The 27,495-nt window shown below is 39.1% G+C and overlaps 1 protein-coding gene across 3 annotated transcripts in view; it reads left to right on the top strand.

Annotated features, from left to right (window-relative positions):
* PTPDC1 (protein tyrosine phosphatase domain containing 1) overlaps positions 1-27,495 on the top strand; it is a 49,367-nt gene that overhangs the window by 8,459 nt on the left and 13,413 nt on the right. Inside the window, exons 1-4 of one of the 3 annotated variants that reach the window (XM_007468154.1) lie at positions 23,276-23,600; positions 24,085-24,256; positions 26,346-26,426; positions 26,662-26,780. In XM_007468154.1, coding sequence (XP_007468216.1) covers positions 23,276-23,600; positions 24,085-24,256; positions 26,346-26,426; positions 26,662-26,780 — 697 coding nt within the window. Of the gene's footprint in view, positions 1-23,275; positions 23,605-24,082; positions 24,257-26,345; positions 26,427-26,661; positions 26,781-27,495 lie in introns of those variants that run through there. The other 2 variants (XM_007468155.1, XM_007468156.1) reach the window with 2 other exon arrangements.

Raw genomic sequence — 27,495 nt, 5'->3', positions numbered from 1 at the left:
ACTAGGGAAAGAAGAACAAACAATTCCCAAAGTTAGTAGAAGGAAAGAAGTCATAAAGATCAGAGCAGAAATAAACAAAATAGAGATGAAGAAAACAGTTACAAAGAACAGTGAAACTAAAAGCTTGTTCTTTGAAAACATAAGCAAAATTGATAAACCTTTAGTCAGAATCATCAAGAAATAAAGGGAGAGGACTCAAATCAATAAAAGTAGAAGTGAAAAAGGATGTTACAACTGACACTGCAGAAATACAAAGGATCATAAGAGACTAGTATAAGCAACTATATGCCAATAAAATGGACAATCTGGAAGAAATGGACAAATTCTTAGAAAGGTACAATCTCCCAAGACTGAACCAGGAAGAAATAGAAAATATGAACAGGCCAATCACAGCACTGAAATCGAAAAAAACTCCCAACAAGTAAAAGTCCAGGACCGGATGGCTTCACAGGTAAATTTTGTCAAACATTTAGAGAAGAGCTAACACCTGTCCTTCTGAAACTGTTTCAAAAAACTGCAGAGGAAGGAAGACTCCCAAACTCTTTCTGTGAGGCCACCATCACCCTGATACCAAAACTAGGCAAAGATACCACATAAAGAAGAAAATTACAGGCCAATATCACTGATCAACATAGACACAAAAGTCCTCAAAAAAAAAAAAGAAAAAAAAGGGCTTCCCTGGTGGCGCAGTGCTTGAGAGTCCGCCTGCCGATGCAGGAGACGCGGGTTCGTGCCCCGTTTTGGGAGGATCCCACATGCCGCGGAGCGGCTGGGCCCGTGAGCCATGGCCGCTGGGCCTGCGCGTCCGGAGCCTGTGCTCCGCAAATGGGAGAGGCCACGACAGTGAGAGGCCCGCATAACGCAAGAAAAAAAAAAAAAAAGTCCTCAACAAAATACTAGCAATCCAAATCCAACAGTACATTAAAAGGATAATACACCACGATCAAGTGGGATTTATCCCAGGGATGCAAGGATTTTTCAATATCCACAAATCAATGAGTGTGATACACCACATCAACAAGTTGTTACTCCCTTTTGGCCTGCAGAATTTCTGCTAAAAAAAACAAGCTGATAGCCTTATGAGAGTTCTCTTGTATGTAATTTGTTGCTTTTTCCTTGCTTCTTTTAATATTCTCTTTAACTTTTGTCATTTTGATTACCATGTGTCTTGGTGTGTTTCTCTTTGGGTTAATCCTACATGAGACTCTATGCTTCCTGGACTTCAGTGATTGTTTCCTTTCCCGGGTTAGGGAAGTTTTCAGCTGTTGTGTCTACAGATATCTTCTCAGGCCTTTTCTCTCTGTCTTCTACTTCAGGGACCTCTATAATGCCAAAATGAGTGCACTTGATATTATCCCAGAGGTCTCTTAAACTGTCCTCATTCCTTTTCTTTTTTCTGTTCAGAATCAGTGATTTCCACCACTCTGTCTTCTAGCTCGCTGATCCATTTCTCTTTATCTTTTAGTCTGCTATTGAGTCCTTCTGGTGTACTTTTCATTTCAATTATTGTATTCTTCATTTCTGATTGGTCATTCTTTATATTTTTTAAGACTTTGTTTAAAAACTTCCAACTTCTCGCTGTGTGCATCCATTTTTCTCCTGAGTTCTTTCATCATCTTTAGGATTGTTACTCTGAACTCTTTCTTGGGTAGATTGCCTATCTCCACTTTACTTAGTTTTTTTCTGGGGTTTTATCTTATTCCTTCTTCTGGAATATGTTCCTTTGCCACTTCACTTTGTCTAAGTTGTTATTTATTTTTTTATGTATGTGATAGGTTAGTTATGTTTCTTGACCTTGGAGAAGTGGCCTTCTTTAGGAGATGTCCTGTGTTACAGCAGTGCACTCCTCTCTCATCATCCAAGCTATATGCTCTAGAGCTTCCCCCTAAAGGGAATGTGTGGGTTCTTCTGTTATGGGGGCTATGTGGATGGTCATTTAAGCTTGGTTGACCCCTAGCCCATTTGGTTGCCAGGCCCTGCATTGTGCAGGTGCTGCTGGCTGCTGTTTAGCGGGGCCTGGTCACAAGGCGGCTGGCTACAGAATCCTAGGGAACCCCAGGGCTAGTGCTGGCTCACTGGTGGGCAGGGTCAGGGTCCTGAAGACTCCAGGGCTGTTGCCCACCCACTGGTTGGTGAAGCCAGGTCCTGGGGTTAGTGCTGGCCTACTGGTAGGCAGAGCCAGTTGTTGGAGTCTCTCTGGGATCCCAGAGCTCATTTCAGATAGTTGGTGGCAGGGGTGGGGAGTGGTTCCTGACACAGTTGAGTATGGGGTCTGGGGTGTCCTGAAGGTTGCATTGGCCTGCTAGTGGACAGGGCCAGGACCCAGCTGGTCCCAGGGTAGGGTTTGGCCTGCTGTGGGCGGCCTGGATCCGCAGGCTGCAGGATTGTCATTTTCTTCCATCTGGTGTCTGCCCCCTCTGGTGGGTGAGGCTGTTCTAGAGGCTAGTGCAGGCTTCCTGGGGAGAAGGCCTGGTGCCTGCCCATTGGTGGGTGGAGCTGGGTCCTGGCCCTCTGGTGGGTAGGGCCATGTCTAGGGGCGTGTCTTAGAGGTGGCTGTGGTCTCAGGAAGTCTTTGGGCAGCCTGTGTACTGATGGGTGGGGCTGTGTCCCTTCCTAGTTAGTTGTGTGGCTGGAGGCTGCCCAGCTCTAGTGCGTACAGGCTGTTGGGTGAGGCCAGGTCTTAGCGCTAGTCAGCCAAGATGGCAGCTGCCAGAAGCAGTATTCATCCAGCAGAATGTTCCCAAATGTGGCTGCCACCAGTGTTTCTGTCCCCAGAGTGAACCACAGCTGCCCCCACCTCTCCGGGAGACTCACCATGATAAGCAGGTAGGTCTGGCCCAGACTCCTGTCAAATTACTGCTTTTGCCCTGGGTCCTGGTGTGTGTGATTTTGTGTGTGTCCTTTAGGAGTAAAGTCTCTGTTTCCCCAGTTCTATGGGGCTCCTGAAATTAAGCCCCACTGGAGTTCAAAACCAAATGTTCTGGAGGCTTGTCTTCCAGGGCTAGGGAGCCCAATGTGGGACTCAGAATTCTCACTCACTCTGCAATATAATTATTCTCCAGTTTATGGAGAGTATGGGATTTGATTATATCATTGAGTCCACCTGTCCTACCCATCTGTTGTTTCCTTCTTGGTCCTTAGTTGTAGGAGACCTTTTCTGGTAGGTTCCATTCTTTCTCATCCATGGTTTTTCTGCATATATTTGTGATTTTGGTGTTTTCATGAGAGGAGGTGGCCTCAGAGTCTTTCTACTCCACCATCTTGGCCACTCTCTCCTTAGCCTTTTAAGAAGGAATATTGAAAACAATGTTTGTCTCCTTCATTATCCTCTTAGACTTAAATTATCTGGTTGTTCCTCTCATCAAATGCCTACTTGCAATTTGACCTTTCAATTTTTTCTTCTTTTGTTATTCACAAGTGTCACTTATAAAGAACATTCAGAAGCACGCTAGCCCTCCTCCTCTTTTTTTTTTCTCTCCTCTGTCATGGTCCTACAGTTCTGATTTTTACAAGGTGTCCCAGGAAAGGAAGAGTGCTGTGACTTGGACTCTTACTACCACACTCGCCCTCACTGTTTCTTACTGTTGAAAGTTCTAAGCTGGAAGTACACCCTGATTTCCTACTACATTGGCACCACTAGTCTTGCTGCTACCACCAGCAGTTAGCCAAGAGACATGTTGAATAATTTTTCTTGGCAGTACCCTTTGCATGATTTTCTTATTGCCTACTCTGGATTTTGCCCAAGTTCACTTTAGTGCTTCTTTATAGGGTTTTTTCCCCTCTAAGTATGGATTAGATAATATAAGGAAAAGTAAAGGAGTAAAGGTCTAAAGGTATTGGAGTTAAATGCTTGCTGGGAATAATTGGTTCACAAAGTTGTTTATGCCTCTTATTGGAAACTAACCACTCCACTAGGGGGTGCTCTCTTTCATCAGGAAAACCAGTGTTTTGTACTTGTGACCTTGTCTAAATTCCAGATCCTTGTGGATTCTCCTTCATCTGTCTGTGCTGTGTCTGACTCTAGAGGGACTCTAGAGGGACTAATACTTCTGATAATTACCATCTGTGGACAACTTCTATGTGCTAGATTTACAATACATTTTCATTTACCTGGTTTTAGAAAGCAGTGCTGTCTAAAACAAATGCAATAATGGTGTCTATTTGCTGCTTCTCTTGTAGAATAATGGGGGTTTTTTTTCCCCTGAGTACTTTCCAGCCTAATGAATGTAAGAATCAGATGAGCCTTTTTCTCTATCCTTTCTTCTGTTGGAATGTTACCTCTTAGTTGGTGTTTCTCACCTGGGATTCTGTTGGCTTTTGAGGTGGAGCAACTCTTCACTGTACAGGAGAGCCCTGAGCATTGAAGACATTTAGTATCCCTGCCCCCCTCATCTAGTAATGTCCCTAGATTACAATGACAACCAAAAAAACCATATACATTTCCAAGTGCCCCCAGGAAGGTTGTAACCCCTATTGTAATCCACTAGGTAAGCTGATTTTCACCTTTCCAAAAACATTTTTTTAAATAAAATTTTCCTCATTGTATAAGTGTAGCTAATTTTTAATTAGGAAAAAAAATCTGGAAAAATAAAAAAATTTACTTTATATTTAACTTTCTTAAAGTACATCTTCATTTAGTCAGTTATACTTTATTAGGTTAACATTGGGATGGGGTTAGTATATTTTTTAAATGTTGACTAATGGGTCATGGGAAATTTTAATTAGGGGATATATAAATAAAATACTAAGGAAAATGGAAAACTCAGGACGAATTAGCTTTGGAATTAGACCTCAATTTAAATCTTGGTTCTACTACTTTTGAGGGAAAAAAACTTATTTTGGGAAATTTCAAACATTCACAGAAGTATACAAAATACAGTAAAGATTCCCATATGGGTACCACCCCCCTGCCATGGAAGTACCATCCCCTATATAGGTACCATCACCCAACTTTAACAATTTCAGCTCACTCACTTCCTCCACTCATTTTCTCTACTTCCATATTACTTCATTTCATTCGTTAATCATATATCATCATTGCAATAACTTAAAAAAATTAACAATAATTGCTTAGGTATCTAAACATTGCTCAGATTTCTACTTGTCTCATAGATGGATGTATCTTTGTTTGAATTGAGATCTGACAATATATATGGTTTCATATATCATACATGGTTGATATGTATCTTACATCTCTTTTAAATTTGGGTTTCCCCTGTCTCTTTTTCCTTACACTTTATTTGTTGAAGAAACCAGAAATTTTACCTTGTAGATTTTGTCACAATCCGTATTTGCTGATTATACCCTCATAGTGTTCCTATAAATTGGATTCATAGACTGTTGTAGAGTCTAGTCAGGTTTTTTTATTGGCACAATATTTCATTGACTGTGCTATATTTTTCCATCAGGATTCCCATGTTGTCTGACTGTCCCTCTTTTTGTAATATTAGTTCTTTTATTTTTGAAATAATTTCCTAACTTACAGAAAAGCACAAAAATAATTTCTATGTATTTTCAACCAGAGACCCCCATTCAAGTTTTATCAACTGTGTCAATAATATCTTTTAATAACAAAAGGATACTTGTCATGTTTTTTCAGTTTCTTTCAATGATCACAGTAAGTCCTTTCTTGACCTTTGTGAACATTACAGCCCAGTTATTTTGCAGTATGTTTCTCAATATGGGTTTATCTACTGTTTCATCATAAGATTGAGGTTACGCATTTTTGGCAGAAACATCACAGAAGTGACTCTACACTTCTTATACATCCTGTCAAGTGATGCAAGATATCATTTTGCCATAAAACTGGAAATGTTAAGTTTGATCACGTTAGTAAAGTGGTATCTGCCAAGATTTACCTATTATACATTATTCTTTCTCCCTTCATAATTAATATTTTATGGAGAGATGCTTTGAGACCTTATATATATATCCTGGTCCTTGTCCAGCTTTTACCCAGTAGTTTCAGCTTTTAATTATTACTATGATAGATAACTAAATGGAGGTTTTCTAATTCCATCATTCTGCAGGCATTTCTTAGTTGGCATTCTACTGTGAGGAAGAACTTTCCCTTTCCACTTATTTGCTCAGTTATTTATTTTGGTGTAGATTCCTCTTTTGTTCAGTGGAATATCATCTTTTACCATCATTTGTTTGATGCTCAAATATGATACTTTAATCTTTGGCCCTTAGTTAGCTGTATCATTTTGACAAGTCCCCACCACTCCAGCATTCCTTGCTTTCCAGCACAGCAAGATCTTCCAGTCTCATGTTGCACTTTCCCTATCGTAGCCCTGAAATCAACCTTTTCTCCAAGGAGCCCTTTTAGTGGGGAATAGTATTTAGAAACCAAGATGTACTCACTACTGGATATGCTAACTACCACTGAAATGTCACAGTTCCCAAGCTCCCTAGGGAACAAAGCTAGAAAATATATGTTTATATATATACATCCACTTTTACATATATATTTATTTTTGTTTCTGTCTATACATATTGAAAACCATGACTTCATATTGGTACTTTCTATTCTAATCCAACACTTTACCATCATTCTAGCTTTTCCCATTTTTTGTTTATAATTCCCTTCTCTAAGAATGAGAAACCTGGCTCTTATTATCCCCAATATGTTTCCTTATTTATTCAGCCCTCCTTTTCAGCCCTGCCCTCCCAGCCCTGCCCAGCCATCATCCATCTTAGCTCTTTTTTCCACACGGAGCCCACGCCCTGCCAGGTTACATACCATACACTGTTAGTTGTCTTCCCTGTGTTGGCCCTGACCTCTGCTAAATAACCCTCACTTAGGCCTGCCTTGTGACTGTTTTTTCTTTGATTATATATACATTTTTAATTAAAATATTGAAATAATTGTATACCAGTGTGCAATTCTAAGAAATAGTACAAAAAGATCTCATTTACCTTTTACTCACTTTCCACCAATAGTTACATATTTGAAAACTAAAAAACATTGCTGAAAGAAATTTAAGATCTAAATAAATGGAAAGACATCTTGTGTTCATGGATTGGAAGAATTGTTAAGATGTCAGTACAACCCAACAGGATCTACAGATTCAATGTGATCCCTGTCAAAATCCCAATGATGTTTTTTGCAGAAATAGAAAAACTCACCCTAAAATTCACATGGAATCTCAGAGGACCCCCCAGTAGCCAAAATAATCTTGAAAAAGAAGAACAAAGTTTGAGGACTTGCTTCCTGATTTCAAAACTTACTACAAAGATACAGTAATCAAAACAGTGTGGTACTGCCATAAACAAAGACATATAAATGAATGGAACAGAAAAGAGATCCCAGGAGCAAAACACCTTGCAAATGTGGTCAATGATTCTTGACAAGGGTGCCAAGACTATTCAGTGGGGAAAAGATAATCTTTTCATCAGTTGTTGTTGGGAAAACTGTATGCACATGGAAAAGAATGCTGTTGAACCCTTACCTTATGCCATATACCAAAATTAACTCAAAATCAAGAACCTGAGAGAGATCAAGATGGCAGAGTAGAAGGACGTGGAGCTTACCTCTTCCCACAAATATATCAAAAATACATCCATATTTGGAATAATTCTCACTGAATACCTACTGAATGCTGGCAGAAGATCTCATACAACCAAAACTGCAGGAAAGGTCACCATGTAACCTAGGAATAAACCTGACTAAGGAGGTGAAAGACTTATACGCTGAGAACTATAAAACATTGATAAAGGAGATTGAAGGTGATTCAACGAAATGGAAAGATATCCTATGCTCTTGGTATTGTTAAAATGTCCATACTACCCAAAGCATCTACTGATTTACTGTAATCCCTATCAGATTACCCATGACATTTTTTCAGAACTAAAACAAATAAACCTAAAATTTATATGGAATCATAAAAGGCTTAGAGTTGCCAAAGCAATCTGGAGGAAAAGGAACAAAGCTGGAGGCATAACCCTCCCAGACTTCAGACAATATTACAAAGCTATAGTAATCAAAACAGCAGTGTATTGGCACAAAATCAGACATATGGATCAATGGAACAGAAGAGACAGCCCAGAAATAAACCCACACACCTACAGTCAATTAATCTTTGACAAAGGAGGCAAAAATATACAACGGAGAAAAGACAGTCTGTTCAGCAAGTGGTGTCAGGACAGCTGGGCAGCCATATGTAAATCAATGAAATTAGAACACTCCTTCACACCATGCACAAAAATAAATTCGAAATGGTTTAAGGACTTAAATACAGCTCAATATGAAAAAAACAACCCAATCAAAAAAAATGAGCAGAAGACCTAAATAGACATTTCTGCAAAGAAGATATACAGATGGCCAACAGGCACATGAAAAGATGCTCAACATTGCTAATTATTAGAGAGATGCAAATCAAAACTACAATGAGGTGCCACCTCATAAGTCCACAAAAAGTCCACAGATAATAAATTGCTGGAGAGGGTGTGGAGAAAAGGGAACCCTCCTGCACTGTTGGTGGGAACATAAATTGGTGCAGCCACTGTGGAAAACAGTATGGAGATTCCTTAAAACACTAAAAATAGAGTTCCCACATGATCCAGCAATCCCACTCCTGGGCATATATCAGGAAAAGATGAAACTCTAATTCAAAAAGATACATGCACCCCAATGTTCATTACAGCACTCTTTACAATAACCAAAACATGGAAGCAACATAAATATCCATTCTCAGATGAATAGGTAAAGAAGATGCATTGTATGTATATACATACACACACACACACATAGTGGAATATTACTCAACCATACAAACGAATGAAATATTGCCATTTGCAGCAATGAATGGACCTAGAGATTATCATGCTAAGTGAAGTCAGACAGTGAAAGACAAATATCACATGATACCACTTATATGTGGAATCTAAAGAAATGATACAAATAAACAATTACAATTTACAAAACAGAAACAGACTCACATAGAAAATCAACTTCTTTGTGTACCAAAGGGGAAAGTGGGAAGTTATAAATTAGGAGTTTGGGCTTAACAAATACATACTACTATATATAAAATAGATAAACAACAAGGACCTGCTGTATAGCACAGAGAACTGTAATATCTTGTAATAACCTATTACAAATATCTTGTAATAACCTAATCTGAAAAAGAAAAAAATATATATATGTTAACATACAAATTTGAATATATAGTTATATATTAACATATATAAGTATATATAAAATTGAATCGATTTGCTGTACATCTGAAATTAACACAAAATTGTAAATCAACTGTACTTCAATTTTTTAAAAATCAGAGACCTAAACATAAGAGCTCAAGGTATAAAACTCTTAGAACAAAATAAGGGGAAAATCTTCATAACATTGGATTTCATGATGATTTCTTGATTATGACACCAAAGCACAGGTGACAGAAGAAAAACATAGATAAATTGGACTTCATCAAAACTTAAAACTTTTGTTCATCAAAAGACACTATCAACAGAATGAAGAGTCATCCTACAGAATGGGTGAAACTGTTTGCAAATCATGTATCTAACAAGGGACTAATATCCAGAATTATACAGAACTCCTAAAACTCAACCACAAACAAACAACCCTATTCAAAAACAGACAAAGAACTTGAATAGACTGTTCTCATGAAAAGATACACAGATGTCCAATAACCATGAAAAGCTGCTCAACATTATTAACTATTAGAAAATGCAAATCAAAACCACAGTGAGGTACAGCTACATATCCATTAGGATGGTTATTATCAAAAGCACAGACCTGATTGTTGTCAAGGATGTTGAGAAATTGGAACTCTAGTATATTACTGTATTACTGGTAGTGTAAGTGGTACAGCCACTATTGAAAACAGTATGGTAGTTCCTCAAAAAATTAAAAATAGAATTACCATATGATCCAGCAGTTTCACTTCTGGGTATATACCAAAAGAATTGAAATCAGAGACTTGAGCAGATATTTGTACACCCATATTTATAGCAGCATTCACACGAACCAAAAGTTGGAAACAACCTGAACGTCCATGAATAGATTAATGGATAAAATATGGCATGTACATACAAAGGGATATTATTCAGCCTTAGAAAGGAAGGAAATTCTGCACATGCTACAATATGGTTGAACTTTGAAGACATTAAGCTGTGTGAAATAAGCCAGTCACAAAAAGACAAAAATAATTATTTGGTTCCACTTACATGAGGTACCTAGAATGTCAAGTTCTTAGAGACAGAAAGGGCAATGGTGGTTGCCAGGAACTAGGGCAAGAGAGAAATGGGAACTTAGTGTTTAGGGGGTATACAGTTTCAGTTTGGGAAAATGAAAAAATTCTGGAGGTGGTTGGTGGTGATGGTTGCACAACAATCTGAATGTACATAATGCTACTGCACTGTACACTTAAAAATGGTTAAAATAGTAAATTTTATGTTATGTGTATTTTGCCACCATTAACAAGGGGGAAAAGGAAGGAGCTTTCTCTTCCTCATCTTTTTCCTTCCCTTCCTGAATTGAACAGTCCAAAAGCCACTGGGGGACCATAAAAAGTAGGGACCATAAAAAGTAGGCATCCACACCAGAGGGTGAGTAAGGCTGCAGCACTGGAGGCCAAGCAGGGTGAGGCGGATCTGTATAGGGGGGCAGCCTGGCAGTCATGATTCCTGAGCAGGATGATATCATGTGGGAGGCTGACCTGATTCCTGGGTGTTAGAATAGGTGTCAGAGCTCAAATGAGGTTAGGAGGGCTCCTCATGGCAGAGTGACCCCTTATAGTGTATCAGAACACAAGCAGAGTGAGGAGACATCCACACATGTGGGTGGCAACAGCAGCCTAGCTCAGGATCTTAGAGTTCAGTTGGAGGAAGGGAGGCAACCACTTAGGTAATGGGGGGCCAGCAGCAGTGAGGGGAGATTGGTCACATAGAGGGGGACTAGTCAGAGAAGTAAAGGATAATAGCAGGGTTCTCACCATCAGAGAAGGGAGTTATAATTATGGAAAGGGGGATATTAGGAGGAAACCTGTGCTGTTGGATTGGAACTGGTAATGTCAGGGTGAACTCGAATAAGTTTTCAACATATATGCATGCATATGTAAATGTTAATTTAAATGTGTGATATGTGTGTGTATGCATGTATATGGTGCACATATTCTTTAGTTGTGTCCACTGAGAGGGCCTGCTAGCAACAACACTGTTAACAGTAATGAGCACACGTAGCATCTGGACTTGGTTTCTAAATATTATTCTTTATCAATAAACACCAGGACTTATTGGATCTAATTATGAGGAAGCAGACACACCCAAATTGAGAGATGTTGTACAAAATAACTGGCCTATACTCTTCAAAAGTCAAAGGCATCAATATCAAGGAAAGACTGAGGAACTTGTTCTAAAGTGAAATAAATGAGGGGACAACTAAAATACAGTGTGTGATTCTGAACATGGTGTAGTATGATTTTACCATAAGGAACATTGAGATAATCAGTGAAGCTTGAGTGAGGTCTTAGGAATAGTGGGCAACTAATAATGTATCAATCAATTTTCTGATTTGGGGGAATTTTAGAGAATGTCTTTGTTTATGGGGAATATATACTAAGTTATTTAGAGTAATGGGGCAGTATGTCTGCAGCTTATTCTCAAATGGTTCAAGAAACAATAGTCTTGGTCTTATAACTTTTCTGTAAGTTTGATATTGCTCCAAAAAAGATAAAATCCTCTCCAAAATTTTTAAAAAATTAAAACTAAATTGTTGGCGGAGGGAGCTTCAAGATGGCAGAAGAGTAAAACATGGAGATCACCTCCCCCCCCACAAATACCTCAGAAATACATCTACACATGGAACAACGCCTACAGAACACCTACTGAATGCTGGCAAAGACCTCAGACAGAAGAGTAAAACATGGAGATCACCTCCCCCCCCACAAATACCTCAGAAATACATCTACACATGGAACAACGCCTACAGAACACCTACTGAATGCTGGCAAAAGACCTCAGACCTCCCAAAAGGCAAGAAACTCCCCACGTACCTGGGTAGGGCAAAAGAAAAAACAGAGACAAAAGAATAGGGACGGGACCTACACCAGTGGGAGGGAGCTGTGAAGGAGGAAAGATTTCCACATACTACAAAGCCCCTCCGTGGGCGGAGACTGTGGGTGGTGGACGAGGGAAGCACTGGAGCCACGGAGGACAGTGCAGCAACAGGGATGCGGAGGGCAAAGCGGAGAGATCCCCACACACAGGATCTGTGCCAGCCAGTACTCACCAGCCCGAGAGGCTTGTCTGCTCACCCGCTGGGACAGTTGGGGGCTGGGAGCTGAGGCTCATTCTTCGGAGGTCAGATCCCAGGGAGAGGACTGGGGTTGGCTGCATGAACACAGCCTGAAGCGGGTGGTGCACCACAGCTAGCCGGGAGGGAGTCCAGGAAAAAGTCTGGAGCTACCAAAGAGGCAAGAGACTTTTTCTTCCCTCTTTGTTTCCTGGTGTGTGAGGAGAGGGGATTAAGAGCACCACTTCAAGGAGCTCCAGAGGCGGGCGACTATCAGCACGGACCCCAGAGATGGGCATGAGATGCTAAGGCTGCTGCTGCAGCCACCAAGAAGTCTGTGTGCAAACATAGGTTACTATCCACACCTGCCCTCCTGGGAGCCTGTGCAACCCGCCACTGCCAGGGTTCCATGATCCAGGGACAACTTCCCCGGGAGAACACACGGCGTGCCTTACGCTGGTGCAACGTCACATTGACCTCTGCTGCTGCAGGCTCGCCCCGAACTCCGTACGCCTCCCCTCCCCCGAGCCTGAGTGAGCCACAGCCCCCGAATCAGCTGCTCCTTTAACCCCATCCTGTCTGAGTGAAGAACAGATGCCCTCAGGCAACCTACATGCAGAGGCAGGGCCAAGTCCAAAGCTGAACCCCAGGAGCTGTGTGAACAAGAAGAGAAAGGGAAATCTCTCCCAGCAGCCTCAGGAGCAGCGGATTAAATCTCCACGATCAACTTGATGTACCCTGTATCTATGGAATACCTGAATAGACAACGAATCATCCCAAATTGAGGAGGTGGACTTTGGGAGCAACTATATATATATATTTTTTTCCCCCTTTTCCTCTTTTTGTGAGTGTGTATGTGTATGCTTCTGTGTGTGATTTTGTCTGTATAGCTTTGCTTTTACCATTTGTTGTAGGGTTCTGTCTGTCCTTTTTGGGGGGTTTTTTTGTGTAGTTTTTAGGGCTTCTTATCATTGGTGGATTTGTTTTTTGGTTTGGTTGCTCTCTTCTTTGTTTTTTATTTATTACTTAAAAATTTTTTTTTAATAATTATTTTTTTTATTTTAATAACTTTATTTTATTTTATTTTATCTTCTTCTTTCTTTCTCTTGTTTTTATTCCTCTTATTCTGAGCTGTGTGGATGACAGGCTCTTGGTGCTCCAGCCAGGTGTCAGGGCTGTGCCTCAGAGGTGGGAGAGCCACGTTCAGGACATTGCTCCACAGGAGACCTCCCAGCTCCACGTAATATCAAACGGTGAAAATCTCCCAGAGATCTCCATCTCAACACCAAGACCCAGCTCCACTCAATGACCAGGAAGCTCCAGTGCTGGACACCCTATGCCAAACAACTAGCAAGACAGGAACACAACCCCACCCATTAGCAGAGAGGCTGCCTAAAATCATAAGGCCACAGACACCCCAAAACACACCACCAGGCGTGGACCTGCCCACCAGAAAGAAAATATCCAGCCTCATCCAACAGAACATAGGAACTAGTCCCCTCCACCAGGAAGCCTACACAACCCGCTGAAACAACCTTAGCCAATGGGGACAGACACCAAAAACAACGGGAACTACAAACTTGGAGCCTGCGAAAAGGAAACCCCAAACACAGTAAGTTAAGCAAAATGAGAACACAGAGAAACACACAACAGATGAATGGGCAAGGTAAAAACCCAGCAGACCGAACAAATGAAGAGGAAATAGGCAGTCTACCTGAAAAAGAATTCAGAATAATGATAGTAAAGATATCCAAAATCTTGGAAATAGCATGGAGAAAATACAAGAAACGTTTAACAGGGACCTAGAAGAACTAAAGAGCAAACAAACAATGATGAACAACACAATAAATGAAATTAATAATTCTCTAGAAGGAATCAATAGCAGAATAACTGAGGCAGCAGAACGGACAACTGACCTGGAAGATAAAACAGTGGAAATAACTACTGCAGAGCAGAATAAAGAAAAAAAATGAAAAGAATTGAGGACAGTCTCAGAGACCTCTGGGACAACATTAAATGCAACAACATGTGAATCATAGGGGACCCAGAAGAAGAAGAGAAAAAGAAAGGGACTGAAAAAAACTTGAAGAGATTATAGTTGGAAACTTCCCTAATATGGGAAGGGAAATAGTTAATCAAGTCCAGGAAGCACAGAGAGTCCCATACACGATGAATCCAAGGACAAACACTCCAAGACACATATTAATCAAACTATCCAAAATTAAATACAAAGAAAAAAATATAAAAAGCAGCAAGGAAAAAACAACAAATAACATACAAGGGCATCCCCATGAGGTTAACAGCTGATCTTTCAGCAGAAACTCTGCAAGTGGCAGGACATATTTAAAGAAATGAAGGAGAAGAGCCTACAACCAAGATTCCTCTACCCAGCAAGGATCTCATTCAGATTTGATGGAGAAATTAAAACCTTTACAGACAAGCAAAAGCTAAGAGAATTCAGCACCACACACCAGCTTTATAACAAATGCTAAAGGAATTTCTCTAGGCAGGAAACAAAAAAAAGGAAAAGACCTACAATAACAAACCCAAAACAATTAAGAAAATGGTAATAGAAACATACATATTGATAATTACCTTAAATGTAAATGGATTACATGCTCTAACTAAAAGACATAGACTGGCTGAATGGATACAACAACAAAACCCGTATATATGCTGTCTACAAGAGACCCACTTCAGACCTAGAGACACATACAGACTGAAAGTGAGGGGATGGAAAAATATATTCCATGCAAATGGAAATCAAAAGAGAGCTGGAGTAGCAATTCTCATATCAGACAAAATACACTTTAGAGACTATTACAAGACACAAAGAAGGAAACTACATAATGATCAAGGGATCAATTCAACAAGGAAGATATAGCAATTGTAAATATTTATGCACCCAACATAGGAGCACCTCAATACATAAGGCAAATACTAACAGCCATAAAAGGGGAAATCGACAGAAACATCATAGCAGGGGACTTTAACACCCCACTTTCACCAGTGGACAGATCATCCAAAATGAAAATATAAATAAGGAAACACAAGCTTCAAATGATACATTAAACAAGATGGACTTAATTGATATTTATAGGACATAATCAAAAACAAGAGAATACACTTTCTTCTCAAGTGCTCATGGAACATTCTCCAGGATAGACCATATCTTGGGTCACAAATCAAGCCTTGGTAAATTTAAGAAAATTGAAATGATATCAAGTATCTTTTCTGACCACAATGCCATGAGACTAGATATCAATTACAGGAAAAGATCTGTAAAAAATACAAACACATGGAGGCTAAACAATACACTACTTAATAACCAAGAGATCACTGAAAGAATCAAAGAGGAAATCAAAAAATACCCAGAAACAAATCACAATGAAAACACGATGACCCAAAACCTATAGGATGCAGAAAAAGCATTTCTAAGAGGGAAGTTTATAGCAATACAAGCCTACCTTAAGAAACAAGAAACATCTCAAATAAACAACCTAACCTTGCACCTCAAGCAATTAGAGAAAGAAGAACAAAAATCCCCAAAGTTAGCAGAAGGAAAGAAATCATAAAGATCAGATCAGAAATAAAAAGAAATGAAGGAAACGATAGCAAAGATCAATAAAACTAAAAGCTGGTTCTTTGAGAAGATAAACAAAATTGATAAACCATTAGCCAGACTCATCAGGAAAACAAGGGAGAAGACTGAAGTCAATAGAATTAGAAATGAAAAAGAAGAAGTAACAACTGACACTGCAGAAATACAAAGGATCATGAGAGATTACTACAAGCAACTCTATGCCAATAAAATGGACAACCTGGAAGAAATGGACAAATTCTTAGAAATGCACAACCTTCCAATACTGAACCAGGAAGAAATAGAAAATATGAACAGGCCAGTCACAAGCAGTGAAATTGAAACTGATTAAAAATCTTCCAACAAACAAAAGCCCAGGACCAGATGGCTCACAGGCGAATTCTGTCAAACATTTAGAGAAGAGCTAACACCTATCCTTCTCAAACGCTTCCAAAATATAGCAGAGGGAGGGACACTGCCAAACTCATTTTATGAGGCCATCATCACCTTGATACCAAAACCAGACAGAGATGTCACAAGGAATGAAAACTACAGGCCAATATCACTGATGAGCATAGTGGCAAAAATCCTCAACAACATACTAGCAAACAGAATCCTACAGCACATTAAAAGGATCATCCGCCATGATCAAGTGGGGTTTAATGCCAGGAATGCAAGGATTCTTCAATATAGGCAAATCAATCAATGTGATACACCATATTAACAAATTGAAGCAGAAAAACCATATGATCATCTCAATAGATGCAGAGAAAGCTTTCAACACCCATTTATGATAAAACTCCTGCAGAAAGTAGGCATAGAGGGAACTTTCCACAACATAATAAAGGCCATATATGACAAACCCACAGCCAACATCGTCCTCAATGGTGAAAAACTGAAGCCATTTCCACTAAGATCAGGAACAAGAGAAGGGTACCCACTCTCACCACTATTATTCAACATAGTTTTGGAAGTTTCAGCCACAGCAATCAGAGAAGAAAAAGGAATCCAAATTGGAAAAGAAGTAAAGCTGTCACTGTTTGCAGATGACATGATACTATACATAATGAATCCTAAAGATGCTACCAGAAGGCTACTAGAGCTAATCAATGAATTTGGTAAAGTAGCAGGATACAAAATTAATGAACAGAAATCCCTGGCATTCCTATACACTAATGTTGAAAAATCTGAAAGTGAAATTAAGAAAATACTCCCATTTACCATTGCAATAAAAAGAATAAAATATCTAGGAATAAACCTACCTAAGGAGACAAAAGACCTGAATGCAGAAAATTATAAAACACTGATGAAAGAAATTAAAGATGATGGAAATAGATGGAGAGATATACCATGTTCTTGGATTGAAAGAATCAACATTGTGAAAATGACTGTACTACCCAAAGCAATCTACAGATTCAGTGCCATCCCTATCAAACTACCAATGGCATTTTTCACAGAACTAGAACAAAAAATTTCACAATGTGTATGGAAATACAAAAGACCCCGAATAGCCAAAGCAATCTAGAGAAAGAAAAACGGAGCTGGAGGAATCAGGCTCCCTGACTTCAGACTTTACTACAAAGCTACAGTAATCAAGACAGTATGGTACTGGCACAAAAACTGAAGTATAGATGAATGGAACAGGATAGAAAGCCCAGAGATAAGCCCATGCACATATGGTCACCTTTTCTTTGATAAAGGAGGCAAGACTATACAGTGGAGAAAAGACAGCCTCTTCAATAAGTGGTGCTGGGAAAACTGGACAGCTACATGTAAAAGAATGAAATTAGAACACTCCCTAATACCATACACAAAAATAAACTCAAAATGGATTAAAGACCTAAATGTAAGGCCAGACACTATTAAACTCTTAGAGGAAAACATAGGCAGAACACTCCATGTCGTAAATCACAGCAAGATCCCTTTTGATCCACCTCCTAGAGAAATGGAAATAAAAACAAAAATAAACAAATGGGACCTAATGAAACTTAAAAGCTTTTGCACAGCAAATAAAACCATAAAGAAGACAAAAAGACAACCTTCAGAATGGGAGAAAGTATTTGCAAGTGAAGCAACTGACAAAGGATTTTTCTCCAAAATTTACAAGCAGCTCATGCAGCTCAATATCAAAAAAACAAACAACCCAATCCAAAATTGGGCAGAAGACCTAAATAGACATTTTTCCAAAGAAGATATACAGATTGCCAACAAACACATGAAAGAATGCTCAACATCATTAATTAGAGAAATGCAAATCAAAACTACAATGAGATATCATCTCACACCAGTCAGAATGGCCATAATCAAAAAATCTACAAACAATAAATGCTGAAGAGGGTGTGGAGAAAAGGGAACCCTCTTGCACTGTTGGTGGGAGTTTAAATTGATACAACCACTATGGGAACAGTATGGAGGTTCCTTCAAAAACTAAAAATAGAACTACCATATGAACCAGCAATCCCACTACTGGGCATATACCCTGAGAAAACCATAATTCAAAAAAAACATGTACCACAGTGTTTTGCAGCTCTATTTACAATAGCCAGGACATGGAAGCAATCTAAGTGTCCATCAACAGATGAATGGATAAAGAAGATGTGACACATATATACAATGGAATTTTACTAAGCCATAAAAAGAAATGAAATTGAGGTATTTATAGTGAGGTGGATGGACCTAGGGTGTGTCATAGAGAGTGAAGTAAGTCAGAAAGAGAAAAAGAAATACCTTATGCTAACACATATATATGGAATCTAAAAAAAAAAAAAAATTGTCATGAAGAACCTAGGGGCAAGACTGGAATAAGGATGCTAGAGAATGGACTTGAGGATATGGGGAGGGGGAAGGGTAAGCTGGGACAAAGTGAGAGAGTGGCATGGACATGTATACACTACCAAACGTAAAATTAGATAGGTAGTGAAAAGCAGCTGCATAGCACAGGGAGATCAGCTTGGTGCTTTGTGACCACCTAGAGGGGTGGGATAGGCAGGGTGTGAGGGAGGGAGACGCAAGAGGGAAGAGATATGGGGATATATGTATATGTATAACTGATTCACTTTGTTATAAAGCAGAAGCTAACACACCATCGTAAAGCAATTTTACTCCAATAAAATTGTTAATAAAAAAGAAAAAAAACTAAATTGTTGAACTGTGTTAAATGTGCTAAGCAGTCAAAATAAGACAGAAACTATAAAAAGGCATCAGAGACCTTAGCAAGATCAATTTTCAGTGGATGCTGGAGACAGAGACCAGAGTTGAATAGATTGAGGACGAGAAGGTGACAAATGGAAATGGCAAATGAAGTCAACTTTTTTAGAAGTTTAGCTGTAAAGGGGAGAGGGAGGGCTCTCTGAAGAAGGGGAATTATAGTGAAGGATCTGGAAACAATGACATATACTAGGAATGTTTGAAAAATTAAGATTTGATCTGAATAGGGGAAGACTTAGAGAAGTTTTGTCTTCACATATTTGAAAACGTTGCAAGTCAGAGATGCTTTATTTTTAATTTTTAGAGGGAAGAACCAGGACCAGTGTTTACAGAGAAATGGATTTTGACTCAACATTGGAAAACATCTTGAGCTGTCAAAAAGTTGAATAGTTAGTTGCCTTGTGAGAAGTGTCACAAAAAGTGGAAAACAAGAAACTGTAAAGTCAGCATTCTAGTCCATTTCCAGTTCCTGGAAATGACTCCTGTATTGACTTAGGACTGAGCCCAGATGGACCTCCATCTCCCACTGCATTCTTGGGCCTATTGTTGCGTGAGTTTGTTTAAATAGGAAATTATTAGTCCTTTCTTGAGTATAAAAGGGAATTAAACAGTTCTTGAGGCTCCACATCTCTTTAGACTCTTTAGTGCTTTAACTACCCACATGTAGAAATTAAAGAGGAAAAGACCAAGGGCTCATAAGTAACTTTAGGTAGGTTTCTTTGTTGTTTACTGTGCTTAATTTCACATTTGCAGTGACCAGTATCTCATTTGGTTCCTTAAATATTATTCTGAATTTGGGAAGGTCTGATTGCCTACCTACAAACAGGCCATTGGCCACAGTCATTGTTGTGTTTAGAGTGCAGCACCCATATTCTTTATGCTTTGAGAGGGGTCTTTTAAGCATTGATGATTACAGCATCTTAGAGGGGAGTATAGGATTGGTCATGGGGATTATCTTTTGTATTGTTTTCCTACTTTTTCTTGGAGCCTGATTTTTTTTTTTTTTTTTTTTTTAGAGATAGCATATTTGGAAGAAAAAGGGTAAAAATAGTAATGAGGCAGGGTCCCCTATGATTTTGTATTCATGGAATATAGAAAACTGATATTTTTTTTCTTATGTATTTAGAAAAACACTTTGTCAGAGAAGGAAAATATAGATCCTGTTAGCAGGTAAGTGGAGAAAAAACAGTAGTGTTGTTTCTTGTGGCCTCAAGTTATAACTATGGAGGAAGGAGGGAAGGAGAGCAGAGAGGTGAATGTAGCTTATAATAACGAGGTTCTATAGACTTTCTCTGTGGTTGCCAGAAAAAAAGTTTCTTTACCTTTTTTTTTGTAACATCTTTATTGGAGTATAATTGCTTTACAATGTTGTGTTAGTTTCTGCTAGTTTCTGCTTTATAACAAAGTGAATCAGCTATACGTATCATATATCCCCATATCTCCTCCCCTCTTGCGTCTCCCTCCCACCTTCCCTATCCCACACCCCTCTAGGTGGTCACAAAGCACTGAGCTGATCTCCCCATGCTATGCGGCTGCTTCCCACTAGCCATCTATTTTACATTTGGTCTGCGTCTTTACTCATGTCCTGGCCCTAGGTTCATCTAACATTTTTTTTTTTTAGATTCGGTACTTGTTTTTCTCTTTCTGACTTACTTCACTCTGTATGACAGACTCTATGTCCATCCACCTCACTACAAATAACTCAGTTCTTTACCTTTTAGTTTCTGTTGAAAGTATGGCCCTTCATAGAATTATTCTTACTCTAAAATACTTCCATCTTATATAATACATGAAATAGAAATTAAAATAGTCTTGTTCCTCCTTCTATCTAAAGATAAGCCTTCACTTTTTTCCCTATTGGTAATTTAAATAAATATTAAAATGTTATTTCTAAAAGTCTGAACAATTCATCATTAGAAATCTATAATTCATCCCAATTTAAATTTTTAAATTGATTTTTTGGCTATTGTGCCAAGCTCCTTGACCTCAGAAATCCACATCTCCACATAACCACATTTTTGTTCACAGAATGTTGCCGAAAAACAATCATGCCATGACTTTATAGGGATTATCTTCTAATTCATGGAATAAAAGATATTAGAACTTGGACCAAATTGGTCTCTTTTTGTGTTCTTTTTGAAAGCAGTTATTTTATTCATTTTGTGGGTCAGTTTAGTTACATATACTCACACTTCTTGTTTCACACATCTGTAAGACATTGTATTTTAATACATAAACCTTTCATTCCTTAGCTTGGTCCAGACAAGTCCTATCCTCATCAAATTCATTCTCATTTTCAGAACTGTTGAGAAGAGAGTCACTTGGACTCTCCTCTGTGGATGTCCTTAGAGCTGCACAGATCACGCATTTCCTACTCACTGGTTGAGACCTCCTAGTTGCTGCCTCACATGCCTTTCATCTCAGATGGAACTTGCCTGCTGGATTTTCTCTCGCACCTTCTTCTCATGGACTTCCATATTTACCTGCTTCAGTATCTTGCTGCTGCTCGCTTAGGCTTGAAGTCTCAGCACCCAGTGCAGTGTCTGCCCCTGTACTGTCTTATTTCCATGCTTAGCTCCATTCACACAGTCCCAGTCCCAGCAGGCCCCCAGTCCTTGGCTCCCGGCCCTATCTTTGCAGGGAATGTTAACACTTAGAAACTTGAGTCAGACTCCCTGTTCCCCAGATAGCAGACTCAGACCCCTTAGTGTGAGCATTTAGGGTCTCTTGCCATCAGGTTCCAACTTGCCTTCCACACCGCATCCTCTACTCTTTCCTTTCCTGTAAAACTATGTGGAAGCTGTGCCTTCTGGATTAGGTATGTTAAAAGGAATTCTTTTCCATTGCTGTATGCAAAATAACAGGGGCAGGATGCTATACTCGTAGGAATTTTGGCACCAAATTGAGCTACTCTGTCTTATTTGACAAAGCACATCCAGTTGGGGAGATGGGGGCTGTGTTTTAAAAGGAGCATGCTTTAAAGCATTATTAATTGTTAAAATAAAACGGAACAAAACAAAGAAGAACCCTATCTATGACAGTAGACTGTTGCCACCTGCACATGGCTGAAATACCATTTGGAGAGACAGAGGGAGAGAGACACGGGGGTGGGGTTAGGGTGTGCAGCTTGACATTCACAAGAGAGGAGGCAGACAGTTGGTGGTTGTTACAGTTTCTGTGTTCTTTATATCCTTGATCATCAAGTTGCAAACTCCCACTCATCCAGTTCCTTTAAAAAATGTGATACTTAGTGAATTTTCTTCCTATGCCTCTGCCAAGACATTACTGAAGCATTTCTTTTCCCCATAGTCAGCAACAAAAGGCACAGAATTGTGTCTTTGAGTTTTTGAGGGCTATAGTTATGACTACTATTACTATCCAATAACCAAGAATTGGATTTTCACATTCTGAAAATAAGAATATGAATATAAATGTCTTTTGGTTAATATATCAGCCCTACAGATGTCTTTATTTGTTCTATCCAAGCATGTCTTTAATAGTTCTATTAAAAAAATAGGGTTTTCTTTTTATTTTGAAAAATTAAATGACGTTTTAATAGTGTTAGAGGTATCTAGTATATCCCACTTTATTACAATTAACTTTTTTTTAACATCTTTATTGGAGTATAATTGCTTTACAACGTTGTGTTTGTTTCTGCTGTTTAACAAAGTGAATCAGCTATACATATACATATACCCCATATCCCCTCCCTCTTGCGTCTCCCTCCCACCCTCCTTATCCCGCCCCTCTAGGTGGTCACAAAGCACTGAGCTGATCTCCCTGTGCTGTGTCCCACTAGCTATCTGTTTTACATCTAGTAGTGTATATATGTCCATGCCACTCTCTCACTTTGCTACAATTAACTTTTTATCTGCCCTGTTCCAGAGGGCAGTAGAAAGAGAATATTTTTCAAAATGTTCAAAGAATAGATATGAAAGGAATAACAAAATTTAAATATTTTAATATGTGTGTGTTTACATCAGAAAGACATTTTTCTAAATTCATTACAGTATTTTAGATGTAATTCTTTGAGCAGTCAGATCTTTTAAAATGTGTTTGAGAAACAATAGAAAAGTCACATTTTAGGTATAATCTATTTAAAATACATGTTATTCTTCCTTATATTTGAACAATCTGTTCAAAACAATCCATTCATACCGGATTTTGCTTGTACAGATCTGAGTGGGAATCAGTAGTTTCTTTGTTTGTCACTATGGAAACAAGTCAGCCTATCCTGAATGGTGGTTAGATCACACAGAGTGATGCTCATGTTTCAGTGTAACTTCATCATGGAGCAGGCTGGCGCTGACATCTTGCCTCCAGCTCTTCCCTCCTGGAAGCCCAGCGCCATGCAGGATCCACCCCGGAGGCTTTCTGCTGTGCCATTCCTCAGCTCCTTTTTCCAGGGCCGACGACACTCTGCCTCCGACCCCATCGTGCGACTGCAGCAGGGGCGGCGCAGCTCCACTGCCAAGATGCTCTCGTCATCCTCTCTCCAGGTGATGGTGGCCATGTCCTCCGTCAGCTGTGCTGAGAGAAACCCAACTTGCCCCGAGAGAAAAAGTAAAGCTCCTTTTCTTCTTAAAGATTGCCACAGCTTTGAGTTTAAATATAAGAACTGTGAAGAGGTTATACTGTGTTGATACTTTTTAAAATTTTGACAATTCTGCATTATACTTTTTATTGTTTGTTATGCTAAGAGATTCAGTAGACATGTAATAGGAGATAAAAATGATTGAATGTTTTATGTTTTTTCATTAAAAATGTAGTTTTTGCACAAAACTCATTCCCTTATAGAAGATCTGCTTTTACAGTTTCTTCCTTTTCATTACCAATATGACATGTGGAGATTATTGTGTGCAAGAGCCTTTTCTGTGGTAAAGGACAGTGTACTTACACGAAAGGGAAACAGTTTTATTCCTGACAAAGTGAAGGGGATTTAGCACCAGCTTGTCATCTACAATCCTGAGAGAAAATGGAAGCTGTTTCCCATGTTACTATTCTGTTCGGAGAGTAGGATTTTGAATCGTCCCTTTGAATGTTCTAGGAAATTCAGGACGTCCAACACCAAAGTATACAAAAGTTGGAGAGCGTTTACGGCATGTCATTCCTGGACATATGGCCTGTTCCATGGCATGTGGTGGCAAAGCTTGCAAGTATGAAAATGCAGCCCGTTGGAGTGAACAGGAGCAAGCTATTAAGGGGATCTACTCGTCCTGGTAAGTGATTCTGTCTGTCTTTGGTAGCTCCCACCTACTGCTAAGTGGGAAAACGGAATGGACGTGTAGGAGATGGCCAGGAGGCAGTGGGCTGTAGAAGAAGGAATGTGGGGTTCTGAAATCAGAGGACCTCACCTCCATCCCTGGCTTTGCCACTTAACAAGCTGTGTGATCTTGGTCTACTCACACAGGCAGTCAGAGCCACAGTTTCCTGATCTGTAAAATGGAAATAATGAAACCAACCCTATAGGTTTTTTTTTAATTGAATGGAATGCTGTATGTAAAGTATCTTAAAGAAATGGTAACTAGATAGCTCTTAAATTTCAGAAATTGCTAAAAATAATTAAAATGTTCAACTATAAATTTGAGAAATTATGAGGTACGTTGGTAGTTTTTCAGTTTCATACAGGTAAGCTTTAGCCTCGTTTTTATTTTGTTCCTGTATTCTGTATAAAAGGATACATTTTCATACAAATACATACACTTCCAGTCTGCCTCAGTAAGGTGGTACGAGTTGTCAGTTCAGCAGACGATATAAGATGCTTACTTTGTTAATGGTATGTAAGTGTAATTCATTCATTATTGAATCATACTGCTTTTATTATTAATAGTGAACTGTCGAGTATACCTTTTTTGATATAGTGATATCTCTAAAAAATTCTGGTATTCAAAACCAAGTCAATTTGAAATGCACTAAGAGGAATTCACTATTCAAAGAACTCTGCTTGTGAATCATTTTATAGAGCAAGAATTCATTTACAAATTAGATATTTGTCAACCAACTTACTAACTTGCAACCCTGTACTTTTTCATATTGGACTTTCTGGATACATGTGTAGTACTGTAGTCTGGGGTCTGCTGTCACTGTTGTTCTCCACAGATCATGTTCTAGTTTATCACTATCTTTCTTGAAGAATGTTGTGAAAAAGCAAACACAATTCCTGAGGTGTGGTCAGACAAGTAAATTTCTAATAATGCAGTTTAAGGTCACATTCATATTTTTGGTTTATTGTTGACTAAACTATCTGAACTTTTTTCACCTCTGCTGCTTTCATGTTACATCTCTCTCAATCCTACACTAAGTGCTATTAAATTTGGGGCGTCCCAAACCTTTGGGCGTCCCTGTTAAACAGTTTTAGACATTGCCCCAGGCATGAGGGATAGTATCTTTCTGAATCCTGACCTGCTCATCTAATGTCTCTGTTACTCCTCTCAGGTTCTTGTGACCCACAACTTGCAATAGTCTACCTTATGTATCTTTCACCAGACCACTGGTGAGAAATGCAGTCAGAACAGAGTGAAGCCAGAGCCCTAGTGAGAGTGATAGCCGTTTACTGGGTCTCTATCCATTTGTACACTCAGTAAACATCCATTTGGTTAAAAGCCAGGCACGGTGCTGAACACTCTCAAATTATTATCTTCATAAAAACTCTTTAAGTAGGCATCATTAATGTCATTTTATTGGTGAAGGAATTGAAGTCCAGAGAGACTAAGTAATTTGCTACACAGCTAGAAGGTAGAAAAGCCAGCATTTGAAACCAGGTCTGACTGACTCCAAAGCCATATTTTTTGCAAAATTACAATAACTCAGCATTTATTCATAGCCACATGCTAGGATTTGTGCTAAACTCTTTACATTCACATCATATTGAATTCTCACACCAATCTTGTGAGGCAGGCATTATCCCCACTCAATACATTAGGTAACTGAGGTACAGATAGCTATGTAACTAAAAATGCCTCCCAGCTGGCCCTCCTCATTTAGTCAGTAACCTTTGGATAACTAATCCAGGATGTCCTTTGCTGTCAGCTGAGGTTTCTCCATCATTCCGTCATGTCCACTATAATCTCATGAAAGTCCTTGAAAGTACTTTGCTGGAGTCCATAGATACTTAATGTCCTGGAATTTTTTCCAGGGATTTAAGAAGCTAGGGTTTCTTAGAGCCCTAATCATAATACAGAATTGAAGCCAGATTTGTATAAGGAGATTCTTACCTTATAGCATTGTTGAAATCATAGAAAAAGTAAGGGCTTAAAATCTTGCTTTCTCAGTTTTGTGCATATCACCAGTCCCTCCTCCCATCTGTAGGGTCACTGATAATATCCTGGCCATGGCACGCCCATCCACTGAGCTCCTCGAGAAGTACTGCATCATCGAGCAGTTCCGAAGGTAAACGTTTCACGTTTACACACTTTAATAAGCCAGCTTATGTTTTCTCTTCTATTGCTTTTGACTTTAAATGGAAAGGTGCTTTCATTTTACCAACAGGAGTGTGAAGAACTTATTTCAAATAAGACAATTAAGGTTTTGAAAGTAGTTAATAATGTTTATTAATGCCAAAAATGGTTAATTTTTTTAACACTACCTCCCAATATGACTAGTTTTTTTTTCTTTTTCCTTTAAGCCACGGCATAAAAAGTATCATCAACCTGCAGCGTCCTGGTGAGCATGCCAGCTGTGGGAACCCTCTGGAACAAGAAAGTGGCTTCACATACCTTCCTGAAGCTTTCATGGAGGCTGGCAGTAAGTCCTTCCATCCTCTTCTCCATGAGTTACCAAGGACCGAACTCAGAGACTTTTTGTCTATTCAGCTCTTAGGTTAGAAAGGTGTTGGAAATAAACAGTTACTGCATAGTAGTGTAGTAGGGCTTCTAAAAAGTGAAGATGAGCTAACTTTGACTTTAAATAATGCTATCATTCTTCTGTGGTATTGCTGTTGAAAGTATAAGATTTCTTTTTTCCTGTGAGAGGGGACTTGAGAGGAGACCTTGTAGAAATAATGCCTGTATAATTAATATAAACAGTATCCAGACCTGTCGTCTCATTTAATCCTTAAAGCAGTCACATAATATAGTTGTTCTGCTTCACACATGAGATCACACAGGCTGAGGAAGTTCTGACTTGCCCAAGATAACACAGCTTAAACATGGCAGCAGGATCGGAACCCAGGACTCATTCATGCTTTTACCTACTGCATAGCTCTGCCCCTGGGTAGGATGCAGGGATTCTGTATGTGACAATCTACAACTTGTTTTTAAGAAGTTTATGTTAGCTTTTTTATCCCACTAGTTAGAAAATCCATATGTACTACCTTATGCCATTTATCAGTCAGTTAGACATGTTTCCATGCTAAACAAGGTTGCATGCTTTCCCTCCATGGTTGAGTAATTTTGGCATAGATCATTGACTTTAATTTGCAATCCTGCTTTTCCTTAATTCTTTCTGACTGAGTTTCAGC

This window comes from Lipotes vexillifer, unplaced genomic scaffold, assembly GCF_000442215.2.
Source record: "Lipotes vexillifer unplaced genomic scaffold, Lipotes_vexillifer_v1.1 scaffold466, whole genome shotgun sequence".
Classification (NCBI taxonomy): domain Eukaryota; kingdom Metazoa; phylum Chordata; class Mammalia; order Artiodactyla; family Lipotidae; genus Lipotes; species Lipotes vexillifer.
Note: the sequence above shows the minus strand (reverse complement) of the source record. Positions and strands in the feature narration are given on the sequence as shown.